At 39.7% G+C, this 27,807-nt stretch overlaps 2 protein-coding genes across 2 annotated transcripts; one reads left to right on the top strand and one right to left on the bottom strand.

Annotated features, from left to right (window-relative positions):
• Positions 1–9,377: 9,377 nt before the first annotated feature.
• Positions 9,378–17,275, bottom strand: LOC115800948 (immunoglobulin superfamily member 3-like). The gene is made up of 10 exons (XM_030758582.1): positions 17,133–17,275; positions 15,866–16,240; positions 15,324–15,740; positions 14,756–15,163; positions 14,216–14,581; positions 13,401–13,772; positions 12,914–13,303; positions 12,381–12,794; positions 11,061–11,453; positions 9,378–10,968 (listed from the first exon to the last, which is right to left on the bottom strand). Exons 1-10 carry the CDS (start codon positions 17,203–17,205, stop codon positions 10,772–10,774), a joined length of 3,405 nt encoding a protein of 1,134 aa, XP_030614442.1. The 5' UTR covers positions 17,206–17,275; the 3' UTR covers positions 9,378–10,771.
• Positions 17,276–18,093: 818 nt separating this feature from the next.
• On the top strand, positions 18,094–27,674 carry klhl6 (kelch-like family member 6). The gene is made up of 8 exons (XM_030758585.1): positions 18,094–18,209; positions 21,494–21,783; positions 21,862–22,027; positions 23,639–24,088; positions 24,196–24,433; positions 24,833–25,035; positions 26,392–26,605; positions 26,856–27,674. The coding sequence occupies exons 2-8, from the start codon at positions 21,527–21,529 to the stop codon at positions 27,152–27,154; spliced, it is 1,827 nt and encodes a 608-aa protein (XP_030614445.1). The 5' UTR covers positions 18,094–18,209; positions 21,494–21,526; the 3' UTR covers positions 27,155–27,674.
• The last annotated feature ends 133 nt before the right edge of the window (positions 27,675–27,807 follow it).

Genomic DNA, 27,807 nt, shown 5'->3' with positions numbered 1-27,807 from the left:
CTGCATCTCACCTGTGGCTTTGACTGTCAAGGTCATTTCCTCAACACTCTTCTCTGTGATGATGTACCAGGAGCCATCAGGATCTTGGATCCACTCCTGAGCCCGGCAGTAGATCTTACCTTGGTCTGATGGCTCAAGTTCAGCCATCTCTAAACTGTAAGTGGCCTCTCCCAATTTATCTAGGTGTATGAGATCTGCTCGGTAACACCCCTCAAACCCCTGACCTGGGATCGGTGTAAAATCTCTGTCCAGAGAAATGATGGGCTGAGCACAGTCCTCCCCATCTTTACGGAGAAACCAGGTAAGAGACAGATGGGTGTGTTGGCTGGTGCTGCTAGAGGCCAGGCATGTTAAAGAGAGAGCTTCACCCTCATTAAAGCTCCATGATGTGGAAGTAGGTGATGAGATACTCAGGGAGTCTTCGATCACTATAACCTGGATCACTGAAACTGATGATTGGGATCTCAAAGTTTGGATTTGAAGGCCTCCATAACAAACAAAACTAAAAAAAAACTAACAAAAAAAAGAAAAAAAGAAGAAGAGATGTTCTCTTTTGGAGTCTGGCTAAGTTTTAACAATAGAAGAAGACTGCAATAGACTCAGACAACATGGTTTTAGATTAAATGTTCGTGATCATCTTCACGCCATCTAAGTAAAAAGAGTGTGTCGGCTCAATCGCTTTATTTTCCCTCCTGCAGGAAATATTTTTTCCCCAAAGAAAGCAAGTGCTTATTGCTACTTTTTCATAAAAGTGATTCATGAAAATAATTTGGAGCTCATTTTACTTTCTTGCAACAATTAAACTGATATTAAAAACAAGGAAACCAAAGGAGAGTTAACATTATGAATCAGTGATTTTAATCACTGACTTTTTTAAATGCAATTTTATAAAATTTGAAAACAATCTGCTCACAACACTAATAATATTTTAGATTTATCACAGACATTAAGCTCAATATGCATATTTATTGATGCTGTTATTTTATTAAAATATTTTAGTTCATTCAAAATGGACGCACAGTATGTTGGCTAAATAGCACCAATGGCATTACTTACTGCTTCCATACTTTACAATTTACTCCACAAAATCTGCTCATTGTTTACTCCTCAAGACCACTGACCAGAATGGTTGCAATGCAACCACAGGAATTCACTCTAATACTTACCACAATGTAAAAGTTGACCCAGACAGAGAAGCAAACTGACCCTCCAAAGGGAGCGCAGGGAGCACCTCATCATGAACCTTCAACTTCAGGCACAACACTGCGTCCTCGGCATAGTAGTAGTTGTAGTAGCCCTTGGTTAATGTAACTGTGTATAAATTGCTCTGTACCTTTTCACACCTTGATTTAGATTTCTGTGTTCAATCCACACCCTAATAATGTTGCCACAGCAAACCTCTGTGAAACCTGACATCGTAATCCAGCTATTGTGACTGGCCTGTTCAGTACCATCGATTTCTCTTGTGCAGGCTACTTTTTTCAAATTTAGCCGTGAGAGAATAACAATTGTTGTCTCAGTATAAGGAATAATAATCATAGCATCAATATAAGGACTCACAGATGTCAGCAAATTCCTGGAGGGATATTGCTGAAATGGAATGGAAGTGAAGGAACGCACAAATAAGTGGAAAAAGTTGATGGATAAATATGTTTATCTTTTTGCATCCAAAGGACGGATGAACAAACAAACAAACAAGCAAACAAACAAACAAAATGTAGGGACCCAGGAGGGAAAGAAGTCCTTGCAATGGGGCTCTTAAGATGTGACACTGAATATAATAAATAAGATAATAAACTTTTTGGATTTATGTAAATCCAAGTCTGACCTCTTTCTGAAAACACTGCAAGTTGGAACTCATTTGTCTGAATGCTGCTGTGAATTAATGAGGCAATAGTGTCACCTGGTGGAGACCATAAAGGCTTGCAGTTCTGCCCATTCCTCCAGTCCTCCCATATCAGCATTTCAATAACCAGACTTTATTTTAAAATATAGAAACATATAAGGCTGTTCATAAGATAACCTTTTTCTCTATTCTTCAGTCTCTCCTCTGGTTGTTTTATTTATTTTAGAGATGTTTGGGAGAGAGCAAAAATGTTACAGGCCTGTAGCTTATTAAAGTCTAAAATATCAATATTGTGCTATAATTTAGTGATATGTCATACACTCGTCCACCACTTCTTAGATACACCTGTTGAGCTACTCGTTAATGTATATCAAATATCTAATCAGCCAATCACATGGCAAGATGTAGTCAATGCTAAAGTTCAAACTGAGCATGAATGAGGAAGAAAGGCAATTTAAATGACTTTGAATGTAGCATGGTGGTTGGTGCCAGGCGGGCTGGTCTGAGTATTTCAGAAATTGCTGATCTACTGAGATTTTCCTACACAGCCATCTCTGGGGTTCACAGAGAATGGTCTGAAGAAGAGAAAATATCCAGCGAGCAGCAGTTCTCTGGGTGAAAATGTCTTGCTGATTGAGGAGAATTGTCAGACTGCTTCAAGCTGATAGAAAAGCAACAGTAGTTCAAATAACCATTCGGTACAACCTACGTACTCAGAAGAGCATCTCTGAACACAACATGTCTGACCTTGAAGCAGATGGGCTACAGCAGCAAAAGACTACACCAGGTACATGTACCAGCTGAGGCTCAACAAAATTGGAAAATAGAAGATGGAAAACACTTTGCCTGTTCTGATGATTCTCAATTTCTGCTGCAACATTTGCACAGTAGGGTCAGAGTTTGGTATAAACAACACAAAGCATTGCTTGGCACACTTTGGGCCCCTTAAGATTTCACTGTGTAGCATTCCTTGTCGTTAACCCCTTTTAAGGGCTCAGCTTTTTGTTGAAATTGTTTATTTTTATTCCTTTGTATTTTTTAAAATTCATTTTATTCCTCTGAGGATTTGGGGTAAACTAAAAAACCCTCTTATATAAGCTGTAAATAGTCAGCACATTCACCATGATTTCTAATTAAAACTAAAGAAAGATTCTAAAGGATGACAACATTTATTCTTGTGTAAATTATTCAGGACACAGGTCTAAAGAATGAAGCTTTGTTTAGAAACGTGCACTAAATGAGACAGAGTAGCAACTGCTGCTGAAATGCTCTCTGTGGGCTAAACTGTCAAGCTGCTACACTCTTGGCCATATCCCAATCAGAAATGTTTTCAATTAGCAGTGAAAAAGAAAATCAGTTGCATTTACATTTCTAATTGCAGTTTGGCTAGAAATGCATACTGATGCAAACTTTCCCTGTACTGCCAGCCTCCAGCCCGGTGTGAATCAGCATGGATTGTGATCACGATAAAGAGAGAAAATATAGACCTACAAATGTACTCATGACAAAGTATGACAGCTCATTCTCACCTCCTATTTAGCATGGTAAGTCAATACATAAACACCGCCACACAGACTCATTTTGAGTTGCTTTCCAATTCAAGATAGCACATAATTAGTCAGAAACTAGCTCATAATAAATGAGTATATTGCATACAAGTAGTACAAGTATCATGGGACCTTTTGTTAGCTCCATTATGACTTTGAATCTCCCTGTGCTATAAACTGGGGAAATATGATATACCTACATGTGGACTTGGACCAGATCATCTCTCTGCCCTGAAGCCCTACTGTGCTGCTCTTTTAGACCTTTATGATGATTGACAGGCCTGCCTCATTGTCACATCAACCTGCAGCTCAGAACACGAGTGCAAGTGAAAGAAATATTAACGACATAAGGGTTTACTTTTTTCACAGTAATCACAGATCAGATAAATAGATGAAAGTCATTTATATCTTCTTAATTTACTGTCAGATATTTTTTTCACATTTACTTGTAATATTCTCAAGGAATGGGTTACTACAGTAGCCACAGGGTGGTTTAAAATGAGATTCTCCATCTCAGAAGAAATGATCCACACACTGAATATCAAAGAACCATGTGGTGCAGAGTATAGTGCTTTTGAGGAATAACATGTAATATTAACCTGTAATTATTGCAGCAATACCAGGTTAATAAGACCTAATATTAATATGATCAAATGTCAGTTTTATATCCTAGATGTGTATGGGTAGTTACAATTTCAATACAGTTGTTATTTTGTATTTGTATTTTTATATTTTGTTTTTGGTGTGTTGTTCCTTTAACAGATTTACCAGATCACTGCAACCACAGCGCCACTCGCTGGTGGAACAACAAACAAACAAACAAACAAACATTAAAAATCAAAGAAACAGCAAGTTGGGAGCAGATGCCTTTTTGGGGCTGAAATCCAATTTGATTGAGTTTGAAGGATTTGATCTTTTTTTTCTTTTGGCTGAGTGGACATCTTAGTTGTGAACCTGAGACTGTTGAACCGCAATGGCAAGCCACCCATAAGGACCAATGAACTTCCCTGGACATCTTCTGTTCCTTCTGGGTCAAATCACACTCCAGAGATAAGGAAACTGGGTCACATTTCTGAACTGTGGTAGGACTAAACCATAATTCCTGTTACTGCAACACGCAGAGGACTTAATCCAAGGACTGATTACACACCAAGCTGTGAATTTAAATGGTTTTCTGCAAATCTGTGGACAAGCAATTTTGTGTTTTCAGCATTGTAATTCCAACCGTTCTGTTGGTGTTGCATTGGTGACTCATCATGGTGTTACTGTATATCCCCAGCCAGTCAGTTTAGTGGTGTGATGAATTTGAATCAGGTCTAATTAAACTGAGATGCTTGAACTGAGTGGACTCATATTGAGCAGAGTTTGAACGACAGCTAAAAAGAATCTAAGTTAACTTAAAAAGAACCACTGCAAATGACAGATAAGGGTTAAAACAAAACTTGAATTGAACAGGGAGATATACTTTTTTTGTTTATTATTTTCTCCTGTATTTATTTTATGATTTTATGATTTTTTTATGTGGATTGTGAAGACCAGGAATGAATGGAGAAAATGTATTTCCTGCACTGAGTTCATTCTCTCTCTAACCCTTTACCTGCATGGCCAGAAACTGACTCAGTATTTCACATTCATTAAATACAGGTGGCCTATTGGTTAACAATGTCATGATTTTTTTTGTTTGCTTGTTTTAAATTAATATCTCTGAAACAACAGAAGAAAAGCCAACCAAAACCCAAGACTCAGAGTGAGTACAACATCAAGCCCATGTCAAAATATATGGCACTCATAGCAGTACACAAGTACAATTAAACTTAAGAAAAGTTTCTTCATCCCCTGCTGAGCAGCCCCTGAACCTTGATGTGCTGCTCAGATTTAAAAAAAAATTGGTTAATGTTTTGTTTTTTTATTTTAAAGATGGAGCTTTAGTCTTTCATTTATTTGAATATTTATTTAGAATTATTTGAAAAATAAAACCTAAGAAATTATGTCGGGATGTTGAAGTGGGTGGGGACAGGTCCCTTAGACTCACCCACAATGCAGCGGCAGATGATGGGCAGACCAACATAATCCCTTCATTTAAAGTCCTTACTCAGGTCCCAACAGTATGGAAATCTCATTCTGGAGGATCTGCCTGTCTGATTTGGCAAATATGCCAGAACCCTTCCTGACTCAACCCTCCCCACATTTAAGCAGGCTTAAATTACTTTGTGTGCCATTATGTTGGCTTTTGCTAAGAGTTTCGTTGCCTGTTTTTATTTCACTGATCTCTTTCCACATCTTTCTTCTCAACTGAATTTCATCTGTGTAGCATTTGTTTGCAACAACAGGCGATTTATATTGTCTTTGATGTTCTGAAGATGTAACAATCCACAGAGAAGATGATCCAAATGCAGGACATCAGGAAGCAGACAGTAGTCTGTAAGGCAAAAAGTCCCAGGAAGAAGACAGAAGGCAATGTCCAAAAAGCAGACAAAAGGTCAGACACCAGGAGAACTACTCTAGAAACACAACGAAATGAAGAAACACAAAGAAAATCTGAACTATGAATTTCAATTCAATTCACTTTTATTTATATAGCAACAAACAGTCAGCTCGAGGTGCTTTACATTGTAAGGCAAAGACCCTACAATAATTACAGTGAAAACCCAACAACCCCCTATGAGCAAGCACTTGGTGACAGTGGGAAGGAAAAACTCCCTTTTAGGCTGGGGGGTTTGCTCTTCCTGACTTTAGGATGTATTACTGGGCTGCACACCTATCGGTGCTATCCTGGTGGAGGGTGCCCCTCACCCCCCCTTCACGTTCCTGCCCATCTTGGTTGTGTATGGAACGACGGCTCTATAGGAATACCTCCTTGTTAGCACTGCTTAACAACCCCACTAAAGTACACAAATTGCAATATAGTGACAGCTTTGTAATCAGTAATTCTCTGGGCATACGGGAACAGATTAAACTGTATATTAAAGCACCCAAAATGTACATGGATGCCCCTATCTGTGAAAATCATGCTTTTCAGCCCGGTCTATCTGATGGTGTCTTCTCTGATTGGAGGCAGAAGGGTATCTGTAGCTTACATGATCTTTACTTGAATGGAAATTTTGCTTCATTTTCACAGCTTCAAGCCACATTTAAAATTCCCAGCTCAAGCTTTTTTAGATACTTACAGATTAGAGATTTTACGAAAAAGAACATACCAAATTTTGAATCCCTGATGATACATGACACTCTGGAAAAAATTATTAATATTAATCCGGCCACACGCAGGGCAGTCTCTTCATTTTATCGAATCATCCATAACAATGTTTTATATAATACTGAGAGTTAGAAACAGTCCTGGGCAGATGAGCTTAACATAGAATTGAGTGATGGAATATGGGAAGAATGTTTAAGAAATATTCATACATGTTCTGTTAATGCCAGACATAATCTCATACAATTTAAAACGATCCACAGAATTTACTTTTCACAAGAAAAGCTACATAAACTCTTTCCAGATGTCTCCCAATTATGTGTCCGTTGTAAATCTTTGACAGGTAATCTAGCACATTCCTTTTGGTTTTGCAAAAAAAATTCAACCGTACTGGAAATCTATTTTTCAATGTTTTTCTGATTCTTTTGGTAAAAATGTGTCACCAAACCCTCTGGTAGCAATTTTGGGAGCTGTTAATGCTCTTTCTCTAATTACTAAGTACGAGAAAAGTGCTATTCTTTTTGGGATGGTGATAGCAAAAAAATTAATTTTACGTATGTGGAAGCAGGATTCAGTCCCGACGTTTGATCTGTGGACGGGAGAAATGTTCAACATGTTGCACCTCGAGAGACTGAGACTGTATAATGAAGATAGAGGACCAGAGTTTGATAAGACATGGGACTCTCTTCTGAATTACATTAAAGGTGAGAAATTGTAGCTTTTAGCAACTTTGTGAACTTCACTGTGCCAGGATATGTAAGGTTTTTTTGTAACTGTTAATTATGCCTGTTTATTTTTTTATTGATGTTTATAATCTATGCAGATGTGCTTTGTTTGGTTTGTTTATTTGTTCAGTTGTGTGTTCCTATTCCTTTTTGTATGACCAAAAAAAGTAATAAATAAGTTAATATAAAAAAAAAAAGAAAAACTCCCTTTTAACAGGAAGAAACCTCCAGCAGAACCAGGCTCAGGGAGGGGCAGCCATCTGCTGGGACTGGTTGGGTTTGAGGGGAAAAGTAAATATCAGAAATACAAACCAGGAAACTGGTTAGAAATTGTCATTAATCAGAGTATTGAGCTGGCAGGTGACAAGGAGAAATGAGGGAGTACTTAAACAGAATATATATTCAGAATATATACAGTACATAATGAGGGATTAGATAACTGATCACAAGTGAGACAAATTTAACACAGGTGACACAAATGAGGGCCATTTAGTTTCTTTCTTTCTTTCTTTCTTATGTATAACATCCTCTCTTTCAGGAGGCTGTTTTATGGCCAGTTTTGATAATAACAAATTAACGAACACCACATCGTACACAACTATTGGGAGCCTCATTCAACTGCCATCAGTGCCTGCATGCTGTTGTTGAAGCAGATATAATGTTTAACATGCTCAGTGTCTAAGTCTTAGTGAGTTAGCATGTTGATATTCGTGTTTAGCACTAATGGGGATGTTTTTTCTTGCAGGTTTGTGGTTTGAACCCTGGAATCTTGACCTGATGATAGACATACAAAAGACATAACTGCTGTAGCTGTATCAAAGTTTATGACAAATCATCCAGAGCTTATTATTATTGCCAACCTGACAGTGGTACTAGAAGAAAAACATCAAGGGGTTGATGTCCAACATTGCATTCTGCTGTTGGCACTAGATGAAAAGTCAGTGGCTCATCAAAGCCATAAGTGTTGATTCTCTGCACACCATGAATGTTTGTATTCTAGGACAGTCCCTTCTGAAGTTGTTCACCAAAAAATGACCTCATGGTGGTGCTAGAGAAGAAGTCACACAATCATGAAAAGCATGAGAACAACTGACGTTTATTTTGGCACTGTGCCATTCAGGTGTGTTGGGAAACCAGACAGGCAGCATGCACAAACACATTACAAAATCTGCTCATTGTTTACGTATTCAACTGTAGACAGAGACTTTGTTTTTTTTAAGAGTAGTGTTCCTTAAGTTTCACTTCCCTTAAAGAAGAAGCATTTATCATAATACCAGACATTATATGCTCACTGCTATGATATCACTGATTTACACTTGTGTGGCATACCCTTCAAAGCAGTGTATGTGTGACTGTAGGTTCACAACAGTGCTGTTGTCCCTGTATTTAAAGAAATTGCAGTACAAAATTAGATTAAAATGAAACTGCTGCAATAGAAATAACCAGCTCAATGTATTCAGCTACATGCTGAATACATGAGTTCAGGAAAGAGTGGGACTGTGCTGTAGAATCCACTGTTTTATTCCACATTGCCTGCAACAGCACTGTTATGAAAAGCCCTGATGAAATGACTGTTTAATGTGCTAAAGTTTGAGACTTTATTAAAGCAAAGAGCATGAAGAGGAAGCTCTAATGGCTGCTGCTGTGGATGCTATTTTGCCTCTGCTAGTTTTTGCTGCATAGTTACAAGCATTGATTTGCCTCCCAAATTCAGTGTGCATTTGTTTGCTCTGACAGGCATTGCCATGGAAACACAAGGGAGAGAAATTACAGTAAAGTTAAGAGGGAAGCCGTACCGAGGAGCCAGTCCACCAGACTGTGAAGGGCTGGTTAAATTCAAGACCAAAGGCAGCACTACATCATCTCTCTGGGGCTGAGAGAACTACAGCCAGCCATAAAGTTCCTGAGTGTTTCTGAGTCTCTTATATGTCTCAGAGAAACACTCCAAGTTTCACCTTAACTTGTGCATAACTTGTATGCAATCACCAGACAGGAGCCTTCCTCAATATGACAGTAATCCGATATCAGTGGCTGTTTCCTCAGAAGTAAAAGCAATAAGTAGGTTCTATTCAAGTCTGTTACACAGATGGGGTGTTAAACATTTATAGGGCTGATGAAGGAAAAAGTGGAGTCAGGAAAGGGGAAGAGAGAAAGAAGGATAGAGTGTGAGACAGATGGAGGAAAAAAGTGAAAATCTTGATTCGATATATTTAATTTTACTCAAACACAGCAGCTTCGTGGCAAGTGATGGCAGAATTTCAGAATCTCACTAGGACTTGGGGGCAAACATATATAGTACATCGCAGTCTGTGAGTGTTTGCACAGCAACACATTTTTATTTTTGCATATTGGTTTACCAAAGTGCTGACCTTATTATCACTTCATGCTCTCACCAACATTAGACCAACCATGCAGGGACTGCATGGTTGGTCTAATGTTGGACTGCATGGTTGGACTGCAGCCCTGCCAGAGTACATAATGTTTAGAAAAACAAAATTTATAGAGGAATACAATCAGTAAACAATGAAACTCATCTTACAGCCAGTGGGACAAATACAAGATGAGTGCCCATGAATTACAATGTTTTAAATGGCTCTAGACTTCAACACAGGACTTTGCTTACCAATGCATACGTCCACCATTCATGTGCAGGTTGTGTTTCTGATCCATAGGTATTTAGTTTGCTATATCTAAGGATCTGTCCAGGCCAGCTGTTTAGGTGGGTTTTATCTTCAGTTAAATATTGACTTTCAGAAATATTGTTTAATTTTGAATCTAAAACACTGGAGTCAAGCTACAGCAATGAAAACAATATTTATGACTGTCATGTACACAAACACACACACACACACAGATACATACATATATAACACCGTGCATCATGAATCAGATGCAAATGAGAAATACTGTCGTTATCAAACAATTTGTGCAAGCTTTAGCAAGACAACCGTATAATGATACCCAAAAAAAAGAAAAACAAAAAATTCATTTGCACCAGTATCTCCTGAAAATTCTTAAGAACAATGTGGTCTTCAGTGTCTACATCTAAATGTCTGTCACATGCACAACTCAGCAGATTTGCAGACCACGCAGGCGTTCTGAGCAGAACCACAGCACTTCCCCCCCTTGAGTAATTGCTGAACTGGTTAGACATTCACCACAATTTGTGCTTATAGCTAGTTTGAGACGTGCTACGGGGGAGCAGTTTTGTAGACGTAAAGCCACAGACTGCAGGTTTTATCTGTAAACTGAGAAGTGCGATTCTCAATTTAATTTCATCAGTTCTTAAAGCCAAAAGTTGCTGAAAGTAAACCAGAAGAGTTATTTCATGGAAAGCTGCAAACAGATTAAATGAAACAAGAATGGTTTTAAATGGAAAATTTGAGTAAAAAGTACGTACAGTACAACTGTTAAAAACGTTTGCATATATTGCATCACATGTAAACAACATTTCTGACGTTCAGTCGTCTTCACTGGGTTTGGTGTTTAAAGGGTGTGACTCAGCCCAGAGAGATCCAGCCTTCTTTTCTTCTGAGCCCTTAACTCTGCATATCTTGACCATCAGTAGCAATATGACCAAGACTAAGATGATGAGAACAGCTACAAAAATAAAAATATAGGTACTTGAGTTGCACTCAGAGATGGCTTTAGCATTACCTGCAAAGAAGAAGACAAAAGAATGTATTTCCACATGATCGTCTTTTAATATTTGCTGAGGGAAATTACTAATTGCATTAAGATGTGCCTACCTTCTGTGATGACACTGACAGTCAAATTCCCTGACTTTTCCACTGCAACTTTTCTCCACCCATGAGACAAAGAAGGGAGCCACTCCTCTACCTCACAGAAATACAGGCCACTATTTTCAGGACCAGGTTTCAAGAGTGTTAGGCTGAATTGTCTGGGATCAGGGTGGCCAAATCTCAGGTGAACATTCTCCCCAAACCTGTCTTGGAGGGTGGAGTTTCGATAAACTGTGAATACAGGGCGCAGTTTAGTTTCTGTTTCTTTCTGCCAGAACCATGTGACCTGGAACTTGGATTCAAGGCTGGATTGTTTGCTGATGTCACAGGGGATTGTAAAATCCTGGTTTCTGGTTATATTTAACTCTGCTCCTGCCTTTGGAATAGACAGATTGTTTTCTGTGAAAAAAGCACAAGAGTAAAACTTTAGTTTAACAAGGTAGACCAATCAGTGAGACTTAATGAAACTGACAGAAAGGGAGGAAATTGAGGGCAGGAGCCAAAAAAGAGCAAAGAGCCACACTGTAAAAATAGGTAGAACACATTCAGGTTGCACACAGAACAGAGACAGGACAAGAAATGAAACCATCAATAACAAAACAAGAGGTAGTGCAGATATTAATGGTGCCCAAAAGATGACTAAGAAGGGCAATGTATTTTGCTAAGGTTTGAGGAAATGAGCTTGATTCCTTTTTTTTTTTTTTTACAAAGAGTTAAATCAGATGATTGATGGCTGGTACAAAGTAACAGAAAGAAGATTTTAGATTAAAGATAGCCTCTCACGCTCATTTCCAGCTCTGTGTTTATTTAGTGAGTATACTAGAGTAGTTTTGCATGCTTCACAATGCAAAAAATTCCTAATTTGAGTCATACTGGGCATTTGGGCAGTGCAACTAAGTTCATTTGCCTAAAGCTGTTTCAGCAGCTCTTCCTTTAAAGCCACCTGCCTTAACTAGATGGTTTGAACTGTGGGTGGTTGTGGCTGCCGTGCTCTGTGCATGTAGGTGGTTGCCCTCCATGACATCATACAGACTCAGGAGTAGAAAAAGATAGTCTCAAGCATGAGCTTTTGACTTCAGAGATTACTTAATAACATCCACCATTATAACAGTTTAATAAAAGCTTCTTTTGACTGCGGTTTTATCCACAAATGGTCACCACAGAACGTGGATCCACGTAAGACTTGCAGCTAACAGAAAATAACCTGCCTCTTGAATGGTTTAAAACATGCCTACAAGTACTCTCAATACATACAAAAAAACAATGTTAAAAACATCCATACACCATTAAGATCCCCCCAGAATGCTTTAAAGGGTGTGATCATACCTGTAACATTTACACTGAGTTTGATGGCACCACCAGTGTCTGAGGCCTTCAGCTGCCAGCGGGCTTCATTATCCAGCTGGTATTGCTCCACCTGGCACCAGTAAATCCCACTATCCTCTTCATGAGCCTGCTGAATACTTAGGTAGAAGCTTCTCTGAGTGGGTCTGGAGAGACGTAGCCGCACCTGCAGACCTCTGACCTCTTGGTTCTCTGGGTAACTCACCCGGCCGGTGTGATCAAGCTCAACCAGTGAGGCATTCTTCAAGGAAGAACTCTGTGTAGCATAGTGCCAAAGGACCCTATAGAAAATTGAAGAACCAGAAGCACCTGAGGTAATGTTACAGTTGAGCTCAACTTCCTCTCCTTCTCTGGCACTCAGCTCTTGCTCTTTCTCATCTAAATGAAGGTTGTTGGCTAGAGAATAAGAAAAAGAAGATACATTTTTATAATTTTAAATGGTTCATTTATTTTCTTGTTAATTTTGGATGTGATGTTGACATTTTTGTGTCTTAATTAAAAAGAAATATATTCACCAGGCTCAGTAACTGTTAGCATTGTGCTTTTGGACACTGCTGAGAGCTGATACCATTTACCACGAGGATCTTGAAGCCACTCCGCCACTTTGCATATATACAAGCCTTTGTCTGTGATTTTAGCTTGCCGAATAGTCAGTTCAAAAGCAGGTCCGTTGCTGCGCCTCATGCTAATTCGTGTCTGACTCTGGCCCATCCGAGGCCCGAATGTTACCAGGGAATTCCGGTCCGAGCTTACAAGGATCTCATTTTCTGCCTTTCGCTGGAGCAGCCAGGTGATAGAATAGAGTGAAGATGCAGAGGTTTCTTTCACAATGGAACACCTCACTGTTATGTCAGTGTTGATGTTTTGTGTCAGTTCAGGGCTGGATGACACAACAAGACTGCTCTCTAGAAAAAGGAGACAATATTTTATTTGAGGACAGGAGGGTAAAAATGTACTGTTTTCATTCAACATTGCTCCAAAGATGACTGTAGCTGGCAGTACCTCGGTTCTTTACCATCACAGTTAGCGGATTGGATGCAGGCACCTCCTTGTGCTCATTCTCCAGGAAGATAGACACATTACACTGATAGTTTCCTGCTTCGCTATGGCTGGCACCAAAGATTATCAGATAGTAAACGACTTCTTTCTCTCTGCTTTCTACTCGTAGCTGGTAGTGGTTCTGGTCTGCGGACCAGTGGATGGTACCATCGGGGTGAAGAGTCAGGATGGTGTCTGGTGCTGATACATTATGTTGCACGCTCCAAGTCAGTGTTAGTGGCATGTGTGGGCCTTTGACGCGGCACATCAATTCCACATTTTCTCCAACAGTCACCAAATTCTTACGACTCATGAGAGACACTCCCATCAGCTGGTCTGAGACAAAAAATCCAAAGTAGTCAGTAGTGGCAAGTAAGAAAGGAGAAGCTGGTGGTCATACAATCATGCGTATTCAAAGCAAAAAAAGAGATGTGAACACGCGGTTTTATATAACAAAACCACTACTTGCTTCTTCCTCCACACAATATGCTTAGTGTCATGTCATGTGTCATTTCCTACTTTAAAACAAGAAAAGGTTAACATTACTACAAAAGGATCTTTGTGCTTATTGCTGATTAATGTGCAGTCTGCCTGTTGAGTGCTGAAATGTCTCATGTGGAAAGCTGAAATTTTGAGTAGTGAGTAGCTTCAGAATAAATTACTTAGATTTTAAAACAAATTAGACCACTCAATAAGAAAAAAAATGTTTTTAAGACGTAGGTATTATCATATCATCTTGAATAATTGGTATTACTTAACCATTCGGAGACACATCTTACCTATAGGAATCACTGTCACAGTGGCAGTTTGTGACTGCCTGTGAGTCTTGCTGTTGGGTTTCCACTCAGACACAACACACTGGTACACTCCTGAATCAGACAGTGTGACATCATCAAGCTCCAAGGTGAAGCTGTCAGCTGCTGGACGCATTGCCCTCACTTTGCGACTCACGAAGGCCTCCGCTTTCTGCGTAACACCATCCTGAGTTAGACTGATGACATCGGTGAACGAGGTCCTTGTTGTTAATTTGCGTTTCCAGGTGACAGAGAGCTGACCTTGAACCCCATCCACTTTACAGGCCAGCTGTAGCCCGCCTCCTTCATTGACATTTACAGCCTGCTGCATTTTGACTGACAGCCTATTTTCTATGAGGACATGATTATAACAGAAAATAATATTGTATTAACAGTAAAACCATGAATAAGAAATAATAAGTAGAATACATCAGTGTCTGCAAGCCTTACTAAAAGTAACAAGGTAAAAAAGAAAGAGAATTGAACCCTCAATAACTGACTGTGTTTGTGTTCACTCTGACACACCTGTGGCTGAGATGCTGACCAGCTGTGGGCTGGAGTCCCTGGCTTCTCCCTGGATAAAGGCATCATCTTGGCCTCTGTCCTGAAGTGACACTCTACAGATATACTCCCCCTGATCCTCAGTTCTCACAGGCTTTAAGATGAGATGGTAATCTTTGTTCCCAGTGCGGGTGGCTCTGAGCTCTCCATTTTTCTCTCGGCCACTGTACTTCGGTGCCACACTGAGAACACCTGTGGGACCAATGCGGGCCAACTCAACAGTTCCCTTGAGCCATGCTACAGAGAAGAACCTTTTCTCCACGTCTTGTGTGTTTATGTTACAGGACAGCAACAGCTCCTGCCCCTCCTGCAGCGTTGCTGGCTGTGCTGAGATTCCCACTGCCAGAGACGGCGACGATGGCTCTACCACCTCTACTCGAGATAAAAAATAAAAACAGCAACACACATACATTGTGTCATGAAGGCAGGTGTGTAGAGGAAAAGCGAAGATGAATGAGCAAACTAATATCAAGACATGCTATTTAATAGAGCACGACTGAGTAAAATCAATGAAATGATTGCTGCTTCTCACCTGTGGCTTTGACTGTCAAGGTCATTTCCTCAACACTCTTCTCTGTGATGATGTACCAGGAGCCATCAGGATCTTGGATCCACTCCTGAGCCCGGCAGTAGATCTTACCTTGGTCTGATGGCTCAAGTTCAGTAATCTCTAAACTGTATTCGGCCTCTCCCAGCTTATCTAGGCGTATGAGACGTGCTTGGTAACGCCCCTCAAACCCCTGACCTGGGCTCAGTGTAAAATCTCTGTCCAGAGAAATGATGGGCTGAGCACTGTCCTGCCCATCTTTACGGAGAAACCAGGTAAGAGACAGATGGGTGTGTTGGCTGGTGCTGCTAGAGGCCAGGCATGTTAAAGAGAGAGCTTCACCCTCATTAAAGCTCTGTGATGTGGAAGTAGGTGATGAGATACTCAGGGAGTCTTCAATCACTATGAAACCACACCAGAGATAAAGACATAGAAAATCATGAATGCTCTGACATTTTCTGTACCATACCTAAAGAAGACTCATTAAAGCTTTTTTAAAACTGAGAAGGAGAATGGTTGCTGATTACCTTTGACAACTGTATTAGCAGTATAGGTTCCATGATAACCACTTTCTGAGTTGATTACAGTACATTCATATTCCCCTTCATCGCTTTCCCGCAGGCTTTGTATCTCGAAGCGGACTGAGTTTGGTGAGAGACGTTTCAGAGCAATTTCATTTTTTCTTACACGACTTTGGTGAGAAGAATACCCAAAACCTGGATCACTGGAACTGATGATTTGGATCTCAAAGTCTGGTTTGGAAGGCCTCTTCATACGGATTTCAAAATGTTTGTCAGTGTTTTCGCTTCTGAAGCCGCTCACATTGCAGGAGATGTAGAGCGGAGCGCCCAGCACACGATACAGAGGCCCAGCTTGTACTTCGGTGTGCACTTGGGCCTCTGCTGAGTAAAGCACAGATAAAACACAAATGAAGTCAGCTGAATCCTGCAACTTCAAAGTGTGAGTCATGTGTAGATATATTAGTATCTGACATGTAGGTTATGGCACATTGCAAGAAATGTGTACTTGAACAGCCATTGAAAGGGTTTTTTACAGGTGTGTAAAATGTTCTCAGAGAGGTTCATTTATTTTTTTTCTAAAGTTGTTTCTGTGGAAAAATGTTTCTATGACATTCCAGATAAAAAACAAATGTTTGCAAGTTTTTGTCAAAGATATCATCACCCCATAGCTACATCACACATGCCTGATATGACTATCCGTTTTTTTTTTGTTTTTTTTTCTTTTAGTCTTTTTAAGGAAACTGCGGTTTACCGTCTGGCAGTGTACATGTCTAGATCAAGATTGTGAGGACAGAAGTGATGTTCTCTTTTCGAGTCTGGCTGAAAGGCTTTGTCTTAACAACAGAAGAAGCGGATAAGACTGCGGCAGACACTTATTGTAACGTTTTTCATGAAGTGATTCATGAAAAATAATTTGGAGCTCATTAAGCTTTCCTGCAGCAATTAAACTGATAATAAAATAAAAGAGAATTAACATTTATGACTCGGTGAGTTTAATTAGTGAGGTTTTTCTCAATGCAATGAATAAAATTCGAAAAAAAAAGCTGCACACAACATGGACAACATTTTAGATTTATCACAGACATTAAGCTGAATTTACATATTTACTGATGATGAATATCTGTTGTTAAATGTTTGACTTTATTCAGCACGGACACAGTTTGTTACGACTGCTTCCTAACTTCAAAATAGCTAATTATCTGACATTTCCAATTCCAATTACTCCTCAGGATCATCGACCTGAATCCAGTGCAACTACAGGAATAATACTTACCACAGTTCAAAAGTTGACCCAGACAGAGAAGCAAACTGACCCTCCAAAGGGAGCGCATGGAGCACCTCATCATGACCCTTGAGCTTCAGGCTCAACACTTCGACGTCGGCATAGCTGCTGTGATTAAGCCCTCGGTTAATCTCACTGTGCGAAAATCTGTCTGTGCCTTTTCACATTTACTCAAGCGGTTTATGCTTCCTGTAGATGACCTAGAGCAAGAGGAAGTCTGAGATATTTCCTGCATATTACACAGTAGTCATGACTTGTCTATGAAAAGTGTATGCACGCAGGTGAATTGGTGGAGACGGCATACGTTTTTTTTCTTCTTCTTCTTCTTCTTCGTCTTTCCGTTCTAGACCGATATGAGATTTGGGATGGTTAGAAAAACTTAAGCTGTTCGCGCCCTGGAGTTCTTAAGTAGGTTACCACGAGACTTGACACTAAATATAATAAATTAAATATGAACGCTTTTGGACAGCGAGGCACTCGTTGGATATCACCCACCTCTGAAATCGTGTAAACTGAATTAATGCATTTACTCTGTCTGACATGATTTTGGTAGATGCAGAGGAGCCGCTCCCCGGCACCCCTCTCCTTATCTCAGAGTTTCTACCTTTGTAACTGCTTTCTCTGTGACCGCATTTCAGAATGAAATACATGTAACTTTCAGCTTTCTGGACTCGATTCACTGCCTCAGTTTAAAATATATTTAAATAACATGATCACTTTCCAAATAAACTAATTGCGGTTTCGACTAATTTGCGTTGCTTGGAAACAGCCACCTATCCAAGTTTGATTCCCTTTTTGCAAATATTGAAAGTTTGAATTCATTGGTTTGAATAATGCTGTAGATGAGATGCTTAATGAGGCAATAGTGTCACCTGGTGGAGAGACCGTAAAAAAGTTTTGCCCGGTCCTATTCATATCAACAACCACATTCGGAGTACCCGGAGAAAGCCCACGCAAATATGGGGAGAACATGCAAACTCCACACAGAAAGGCCCAGGCTAAGGTGGATTCGAACCCAGACCTTCTAGCTGTGAGGCAACTGTGCTAACCAAGGAAACACGGAAATCGGTATGGGAAAATATTTTTTGAAGCAAATATAAACAAGAAAACAACATGCATAAAGAAGAAATGCAGAATTTTGGTAGTTTCAGCAGTGTGAACTGTGATAAATGCCGGTTTTATCCAGCCTGTACAAGAAGCCCATAAATTACATTTGAATAAAGAATAATTATTAAGTATTCAACCACAATTGGGAAAAAGATATAATGTGGCGTAAAAACATGTCTTTCACTCATCTGCCACTTTTTAGGTGCAGTACTGTGAAAAAGTCTTGAGTCAACTCTCATGTTTTTCCAAAAGTGGTCAGTGGTATAGTGTTCCAGTTGCTGTGGCATATGCCAGAAAATGGGAAACAAGTGCAACCGTTTAATGAAACATAAATGGAAATACAGCATATGAAGCAAACAGAGTCTGTCCAATTCTAATGAGCTTGAAAGTCAATATTTGGTATGACCACCTTCAACACAGCCTGAACTCTCTGAGGCAGCTTCCTTGTCATTTCTTTGAGTAGTCTTCAGGAATAGTTCTCCAGGTTTCTAAAAGGACGTTCAAAGCTCTTTTTTTGGATGTTGGCTGTTTTTTTGCTCCATCCTCTGTCAAAATGATCCCACGCTGCTTCGAACCTGTCGAAGTGTTCCATTGTGTGTTTTTCTATCCAGGTGTGTTTTTAACTGCATTGGCAGCGTGTCATTATCATGTGCAAAAAATGAAGCTGTTGCCAATCAGAAGCTTTCTAGATGGTATTGCATGGTGGCTCAAAATCTGATGGTACACATCTACATTCATAATTCCATCAATTTTGAGAAGATCTCCAACAGCACTGGCTGAAATGCAGCTCCAAACCATGACAGAGCCTCCACTGTGTTTTACAGATGGCCATAGTGATTGCCAATGTGTGGGCTGGTGGGCTGTGAAGATACTGCAGGTGGGCCACAGTAATAACACACACTACCAGTCAAAAGTTTGGACACGCTCAGTGAGTGTTTCCAAACTTTTGACTGGTACTGTAAATTCAGAAATTACTCACAAGTATGTACGGTTACATATTTATATATATATATATATAAAGTAATTAAAACAAGTATTAGGAGGTCACTTTTCTTTAAGATATTACTTTCAGCTACAGTTCATCTGCTGTAGACAGATTTTTGGCCTTTTCCAGTTTCCTCAAAATTTTAAGCACCCACTGCACACCATTCTGAGATATGCTTTTGGCTAACAGCTCTTTGGGAATCACCTTGTTGGTGCAAAAATACTGTTCTAAACCTGACAAACCCTGTTATCTTCAACTAAAAAAAATGGGGGAAAATTATGTGTTTTCTTGTTTTGTTTTGCAACAGGCTACTAGTAACAAAGTAAAAAAAGATTTTGCTACATTTTCTGTTATGTGCAGACATAAAACTGATTCATCCCTTGAACTGGCTTCCTTTTTAAGATTGAATAATTCCTAGATCAGACAATAAACATTCCTTTGAAAATGGTCGGGTACAAGGACTGGACTAAAAATGAATGAAAAAGGAGTCAATGTCCAAAAAAATAACATCCTTTGAGAAAGACCTTCAGAAAGGCTGGAGATCTATTGCTCAAAACCACTTTAAAAAATGACAAGGAAGTCTGTGTGCTTGTTCAAACAATGAATCAGAATGGGAGGGGGGGGGGGGTGATTTGTATTAATGGCGAACATGGCATGGCTGTTGGTGCCAGAAAGGTTGGTCTTTCACAAACTGCTGATCTGCTGGGATTTTCCCACACAATCATCTGTGGGGTTTACAGAGAATGGCTAAAAAACAGAGAAAAAAGAACATCAGTTCTCTGGGGGGCAAAGCCTTGTTGATACCAGAGCTAAGAGGAGAACGGCCAGACTGCTTTGACCTGGCAGCAACCACTCATTACAGCCAAGATATGCATAAGGGCAGCTCTGAATGAACCTTGAAACAGATGCACTACATCAGCAGAAGACCACACTACTTGCCACTTTGAACAGGAATAGAAAGTACAGGAATCTGAGGGTGCAGTTCACACAGCCTCACAAAAAATGGGCAACAAAAGATGGGAAAAAAAACCCTCATCCGATGAGTCTGCTGTGACATTGAGATGGTTGTGTCAGAATTTACTGTATTAAAATGGCCTCCACATGTCTATCTAACAGAGTACGAAGGGACAGTCTGTAGTCCTCTCTATGATGGGGCAGTAAATTCACATGATCATGCTATCATGGCAGTATGGATCACATTCTCCGAGGAATGTTTCCAGCACCTTGTCGAATCCGTACCACAAAGAATTAAAGCAGTTCAGGAGGCAAAAAGGGGTCCAACCCAAGTACTAGTGAGATCTACCTAATAAAGTGGCCAGTGAGTTTATAAAGCAATACACAAGATATGTTAGATATGTTGCTACTTTACATTGAAATGACTGCAACAATACTAAAACATATGCGATGTATATTGGACACAGGGTCCTGGCTTTTTTGTTGTTAATAGTAATTAAGGACAAAAACTAAGATAAATGTGTTTCCTTTTACGATATTTTCATTATGTTTACTGGGATAGTTTCACCTCCTCAGGCTTGTGAAACTGGAAACTGTAGCAATCTAAGACTCATGTGTGCATGACTCACAAACTTACACAACCACAGAGTGTTCATACGTCAAAATGGTTGTGAACGACTGCCTCTAGGGGTTTGGGGGGGCTTTCTCAAATGCTCCTCAGTAATGGTAAAAATGGGAAGACAAGTACAGCATCTTTCATGTTCTCCCACCATGGTAAAACCTGCCAGTTTAGGTATGAGAAGGTAGCTTTCTAGTCACACTTTAACTTATGGCGCCAGCATCCTGGTGTGATGTGAGACAACTAAAGAAGAAGAGTTCACAGGAGCGTGCCGCTTGTATTTGAGATGAAGAACTTTTATTCCATCTAGGTTAAGCTGCTGAGAAGGCTTTTTTTTTGTAGTCATTACTTTCCTTTTGATAGAGGAGATCTGCTGTCTGTGATATATATATATATATATATATATATATATATATATATATATATATATATATATATATATATATATCTATAAAAAAAGCTAACTCAGAGGGAAATTTACTCAGCATGAGAAGGGGAAGTGTTATACATACGCATGTCCCTTACAGAACAGGAATAGGAAGTATGAAGAGGACAGGAAAAAAACACAAATCCACTTCTCAAAGCAAAAGAAGTGCTGCGAGCGTAAACCACAGATGTTTGTTGACGTCCTATGTAGGCTATGTGTGCAGGTGTTTCTGAAGTTAGCTGCACACTGTTCTTCTGCAGGAAGTGAGTTCTGAAGAACTGCTGGTGTAAAAGATGAGTGACTCACTGGAGAGGACTACAGACTGTCCCTTGTCGCTTCTCAGTGAGGAGTCCAGTGCGAACGAGGAGAAGGGGGATGTGACAGGCACAAGTGAGTTGAGCTGGGAAGATGGAGGTCTCCCCGTGGAGCTGCAGAAAGGGATGGAGACTCTACGAGTGAACAGAGAACTGACTGATGTGACGCTGTGCGTTCAAGGACATGACTTCCCTTGCCATAGAGCGATTCTGGCAGCTGCCAGTCACTACTTCAGGTAAAACATCGTCTAGATTTAACTGTATTGTGATTTGGAGGCCCACTAGTTTTACTGAACGGTGGCTTTTCTGTACAGGGCAATGTTTTGCAGTGGTCTCAAGGAGAGTCATGAAGATCGTGTGGAAATGAAAGGGTTGGACAGCGGGACAATGCACTGTCTCTTGGAGTATACCTACACCAGCCGAGCCCTCCTCACACATTCAAATGTCCAGAGAATACTTGAGGCTGCCAGTCAGTTTCAGGTAAACCAACTCTTTTTATCATTTTAGTTTTTCTTTTAAGTTTCGTAGTCAGCCTGTTTTGCAAAGTCATTGTTTGCAACATGTAGGTTTTGGTTTTTTTGCAAGGTCATTGGCACCTTTTGAACACCAATTATAAAGATTTAGCAGAGCTAACCAGCAGAGACACTAGTTTTAAATACAAATTTAGACTCTAATAACCAAATGAACCATTTTTCAAAAATTCAATGCCAACATATTTTCCACATAATATCACCACAACTTGAATTTAAGCCCCGTACCTTCACAACATAATTTAACAATAAAGATACAAGATTTATTTCAGATCAGTTTGGTTTGAAAGGGTTTTTGGCAGCAGAAACTTTGCAGCTCTTTCACTTTCTGTTCTTCCTGGTAACTCCCTAGAAAGCTAAAAAAAAAAAAAAATTACAGTCATATATTTTAAAATCAACACCACTGGCTATTTTATATTCATTACATTTTTATTCCCTGCATTTAAAGTCAGTTAAAACAAACAGGTCATCATAGGAATGATGACGCCTGATGCTGAATTAGCAGCAAAGGACATATAACCATTCATTTCTCACCAGGGTGATGGATTTGGTGGGGGCTATAATGTGGAACTATAATTAAATTCTTGAAACTGTTATCATCTTCTCACTTCAATTTCCCCCTTGTTTAGATGAACAAACACGTGATTGGATGAGAAATTGGTAGCACTAAGAGGGAAGTGAAAGTTGGTCAGTTGTTTACACTCAGGATCATTTTTCCATACAGGCTTAAATTAACTACACAGCTGTGCCGCACCACAGAGGAGGCAGGTGTTTGTGTTTCTGTGCTTCTGTTTTTGCAAAAACATTTTTAGTGTTAGATTTTGATGATAAGTTCAAACACTTGCTGGTTTTTCTTTTCCACTCGGTATTTTAGTTTTGAAGTTTAGTGCCACTGAGAAGTGGGGCTAAGATCACATTAAGAGTTAGGGTTAAGTCTATCAAGTGTATGGCTAAAAGATTACTTCAGTTTTATATCTTAAAACAGTAATCGGGTACTTGTTTCATAATAGCCGTAAAGAGATTCACGAATGTGTTCACTGCATGTGATAAGTGACAACATCCACGGTAATTCTGTGGAAATTAAAAAGTGGGGTTTTAAAAGCTTATATGAATTAGACATAGCAATTAGACAAGTGAAGTGGGTACATAGCAAAACTGCAGGGCTGTTTAATGCAAATCTTCTTTCTTTTTACCGTTAGATTGATTTTTTTTTTTTTTTTTTTTTGCTGAAAATAAGAAAAATAGTTTGGTCGGATACTCACAGATGTCTGAGGAGTGTTTGATTGTTTTATTCTTTAGGAGGCTTTTTTTTTTTTTTTGCCAAAAAAGTGAACTATAATCAACTATAAATAAGTAACTATAATTTTGTCCCTCATCACTTACAATGGAAGAGCACTGGAACCCAATTTCTTCACAGCCAGTTTAGACACGGGAAATGATCACCAGCAAACAAATCGCATGCCTTTAAAATTCAAGTATATCTAGATCTATCTATCAATCTGGAAGAGCTTAATCAGTTACAAATGCCTATAATCCATGCACTTGTTTTGTCTTTTTGTAGTTCCTGCGTGTGGTGGATGCATGTTCTGGCTTTCTGACCAAGTCTATGCAGCTTGATACCTGTATTGGCATCCTAAATCTGGCTGACAGACATGCCCTGTCAGCCTTGCGCTCCAGGGCTCAGGACTATATCACTACTCAATTCTCTCAAGTGGTCCAGCAGCAGGACTTCCTGGAGCTTCCAGCTGAGTCTCTGGAAACTGTCCTGCAGAGGGACGACCTTGATGTCAAGTGTGAGGAGTGCGTTTTTGAAGCGCTCATGCTCTGGGTGAGAGCCCGGCAGGATGAACGCTATCCTTTACTCGCCAGCTTGCTTTCACATGTGCGATTGCCGTTGTTGGAGCCGGCATACTTTGTTGAGAAAGTGGAGTCAGACGAGCTGATACGCCGCTGCAGTGAGGTTTTTCCTTTGCTGCAAGAGGCCCGCATCTATCACCTCTCTGGCCGGGAGGTCAGTATCAACCAGAAGACATATTACATATTGTGTTTTAGTGTTGTTAATACCCATTTTGTTTGTCTTATCTCAGAGTTTCATGTATCTTTTATGCTTTTTTACAGGTGGTCTCAGAACGAACCAAACCACGTGTGCAGCACTTTCTATCAGAAGTGTTCTTGATCATTGGAGGCTGCACCAAAGATGAGCGCTTCATTTCCACTGTCACCTGTTTGGACCCTCTTAGACGCAGCCGACTGGAGGTCGCCAGGATGCCGATGACAGAGTTAGAGGACGAGTCCCAAAATAAGAAATGGGTGGAATTTGCTTGTATCACTTTCCACAATGAAGTATACATATCAGGTGAGTGAAGAAATTCACATTTTCAGAGAAAGGCTGTACTTGTGAAATTGTTGTCACTGTTATCAGTGAAGCGCAGACTTCACCAGTATTCAAATGTAATGTGAATTTAGGAATTTATAGCATGAACAAAACAACAGGAAGTTGTGACATTATTTCTGCGCTAACAGTCACTGTGGTTTTAGGTGTCTCCCAAGGCAGCAACTGACAGTTCTGTTTAAGTGGAACACGCAAACTTTGACTGCTATGACCGGCACATAGGATTTTTACATGTTTAATAAGAATGATAACATGAGAGTAGAGACCCAGCACAGTCATTACTAAAAACACATCAGTATGTTGGAATGAAAGTGATATCTGTACAGAAGATCACAGTCTTCCCTAATGGTCTTGTTGTTGTAGGAGGTAAAGAGACACAGCATGATGTTTGGAAATACAATGGCGCCTTGGACAAGTGGATCCAAATTGAGGCCCTCTCGACTGGACGCTGGAGACACAAGATGGCAGTGCATTGTGGGAAAGTGTATGCACTGGGGGGCTTTGATGGAGGTCAGAGGCTTTCTAGTGTTGAGGCCTATGATCCGTTTCACAATCGCTGGATGCAGGTAAACATGATGTCTACAGAGTATAACATTACACTACATGTTGCTCAGTGTCTATATTTTCATATTATTTACAACTGTGTGTGTGTGAATGTATGTGAATGTATGTATTCACAGTGTGTATGCATTGCTCTTATTGACTCAGCTCTGTGAAGCACTTTAAGATTTTTGGTTAGTGCTTTAGAATCAGCTATTTCTCATCTACTATGAAGCCATGCTGCAGTATGTGGTATAGCATTGTCTTGCTGATATATGCAAGGCCTTCCCTGTAAAAGAGCATTGCTCTAAAACCTGTCTCTAGCTTTCAGCATTGATGACACCTTTCCAGATATGCAAATTTCCAGTTCCATAGGCACTAATGCACCTCCATACCATCAGAGATGCAGGTTTTTGAACTGGGGACTGATAACAAGCTGGATGGTAAATGGACTGATTCTTATATAGTGCATTTGTACTCTGCTTGAGCACTCAAAGTGTTTTTTTACAACATGTCTCATTTACCTACATCTAAGCACTTTCTGTCTAACATTCAGATTCTGATGCATGCATCAGGAGAAACTCAGAGATACTTTGGTATGCAGACAATAGCAGCCAGGAATCAAACCATCAGGCTTCCAGTTAGTAGATAACCTGCTCTTTTTATACCCAGTTGTGTTACTGAACTGTTGCCAGTTAACCTGATTAGGGGGTAAATGTTCCTCCAGCTGTTTCTTTTTAGTGCCACTTACTTTTCTAGCCTTTTGTTTCCCCCATCCAAGCTTTTTTGAGATGTGTTGCTGCCATCAAACTCAAAATACGCTAATATTTTTTTTTCTTGAAATAGTAAAATCTTGTGAATAATGAGAATTGTAAATCATTGATTTCTGTTTTTATTTACATTTTACTTAGCATCCCAGCTTTTTTGGAATTAGGGCTGTATTATTCCTCCTTTGTCACACATTCCCACTTACTGGATTGTCCTGTTGCTTTCAATAGTCCAGATTTCCAGCCAATTTGCATTCCTTGTGTTTTCTTTTTCTAGTCCAGATATTCTTTGTGTATTTTTGTGTTTCCTCGTGTTCCTCGTTGATATCCTATTGAATGACTTTTTGGACCTTTTGTCTGTCCCTTTCCTACTTTATTTAGCTCACTAACTGACTCATGTATGACCTCCAGCCAGAAAGTAAAGTTTGTGATTTTGAACTTTTACCTGTCTCTGGTGTCAGAGGAAGACACTTTTCTACCATCAATTTCAACTATTACGTTAGCTTCTTTCACTTCATTATTTTAGCTTTATGGACTGCTCCTGTTCCCTTACTGTTTTGATTCATATATACTCTATAAGTATATATATGCCTCTTTTTTTTTTACACCTCTCAGGTGACACCTCTTGCGATAGGTGTGAGCTCCTTTGCTGCTGCAAGCTTTGACAGATGGATCTATGTAATTGGTGGTGGGCCCAATGGAAAGCTGGCCACTGATAAGGTCCAGTGCTGGGAGCCAGGGACAGACTGCTGGGAACTGAAGGCACCCATACCCGTTGAAACTAAATGCACTAATGCTGTTACATTCAAGAACTGCATCTATGTAGTTGGTAAGATGTCAGTGGTGTAGTGCCACTAAGTACATTTACTCAGTTAAAGTCATGGTATTTATACTTGATTTTTAGAATACAGCAGTAACATTCACATGAGACTTTTTATTTCATCATGACTACTTTTGGTTTAGGTATATTTAGAATGCTTTATGAGTTTTGTTTCTAACAAATGTTTTTGATTGCATAAATATGAGTACTGCTATTGTATATTGATTCAGCACCTGTCTGATTCTCTTTGTGGTCTCAGGCGGTGCCATGCATGCCATGTACTGCTACTCCCCTCTGTCTGACTCCTGGACCCTTGTGACTCGTCTGGGGGAGAGGGCAAGCTGTGCCATCGCTGCTTGTAACAACAAACTTTTCATCACTGGGGGAAGGGATAATAAGAACCAAGTCATCTCCACAGTGATGTGCTGGGATGTCGCCCGAGGGGTGTTGACAGAGGAGTGTGTTTTACCGATGGGAGTGTCGCACCACGGTAGTGTGACTCTCATGAAGTCCTACACACATATACACAGAATAACGCCTGCGTCAGAGTGCCAGTGACACAGGCTGTTCTGTGAACAGGACTTTTTTGGAAGGATTATGCATGAAAAGTAAAAACATGTTCGAAGATTTTTTTTTGCATGCATTACAATGTTTACTTTATCACTTTGTGACAAGTTGATTTCTATGTTTAAACTAATGGAGGAACACAAGGATTTTGAAAAAGAAATTATTATTATTTTTTTTAATTTTTTTTTTAGAAATTTCTGGATTACAGTGTCAAAATAATACAAAGGCAACCAGCGAGCTTGAAACACAAATAAGAACATCAAACATCTGCTAAATCATTATCTTGGTCTGTCTTAAGTCTCACCGCCAGAGCAATTTAATACTGCATTACATGAGAAGCTGTTTGAATTACATTTAAAAATGTGTAACAACAATGCAATTAAATTGATTTTTTTGTTTTTTGTTTTTTTACGGTTTTAATTAGAAAATTAACTCTAAACTCTACACTATAATGTTGCCTGAAGAATGCAATAGTATTTGATCGCAGGCTATGTGCGTTTTAACAAATAAACTGACATGTCAAACAGAAGCTTGTGAATGCTGCCATCAAGTGGTGAAAAGTGCCTCATGCCTCATGTTATAAAGCCTTTAAGAGATAAGTACCAACGTTTTTGTGAAGAGCCTCTGTGCAGACTGGCGATTAA

This window comes from Archocentrus centrarchus, chromosome 21, assembly GCF_007364275.1.
Source record: "Archocentrus centrarchus isolate MPI-CPG fArcCen1 chromosome 21, fArcCen1, whole genome shotgun sequence".
Taxonomy (NCBI): Eukaryota; Metazoa; Chordata; class Actinopteri; order Cichliformes; family Cichlidae; genus Archocentrus; species Archocentrus centrarchus.
This window is presented reverse-complemented; position numbering and strand designations above follow the sequence as displayed.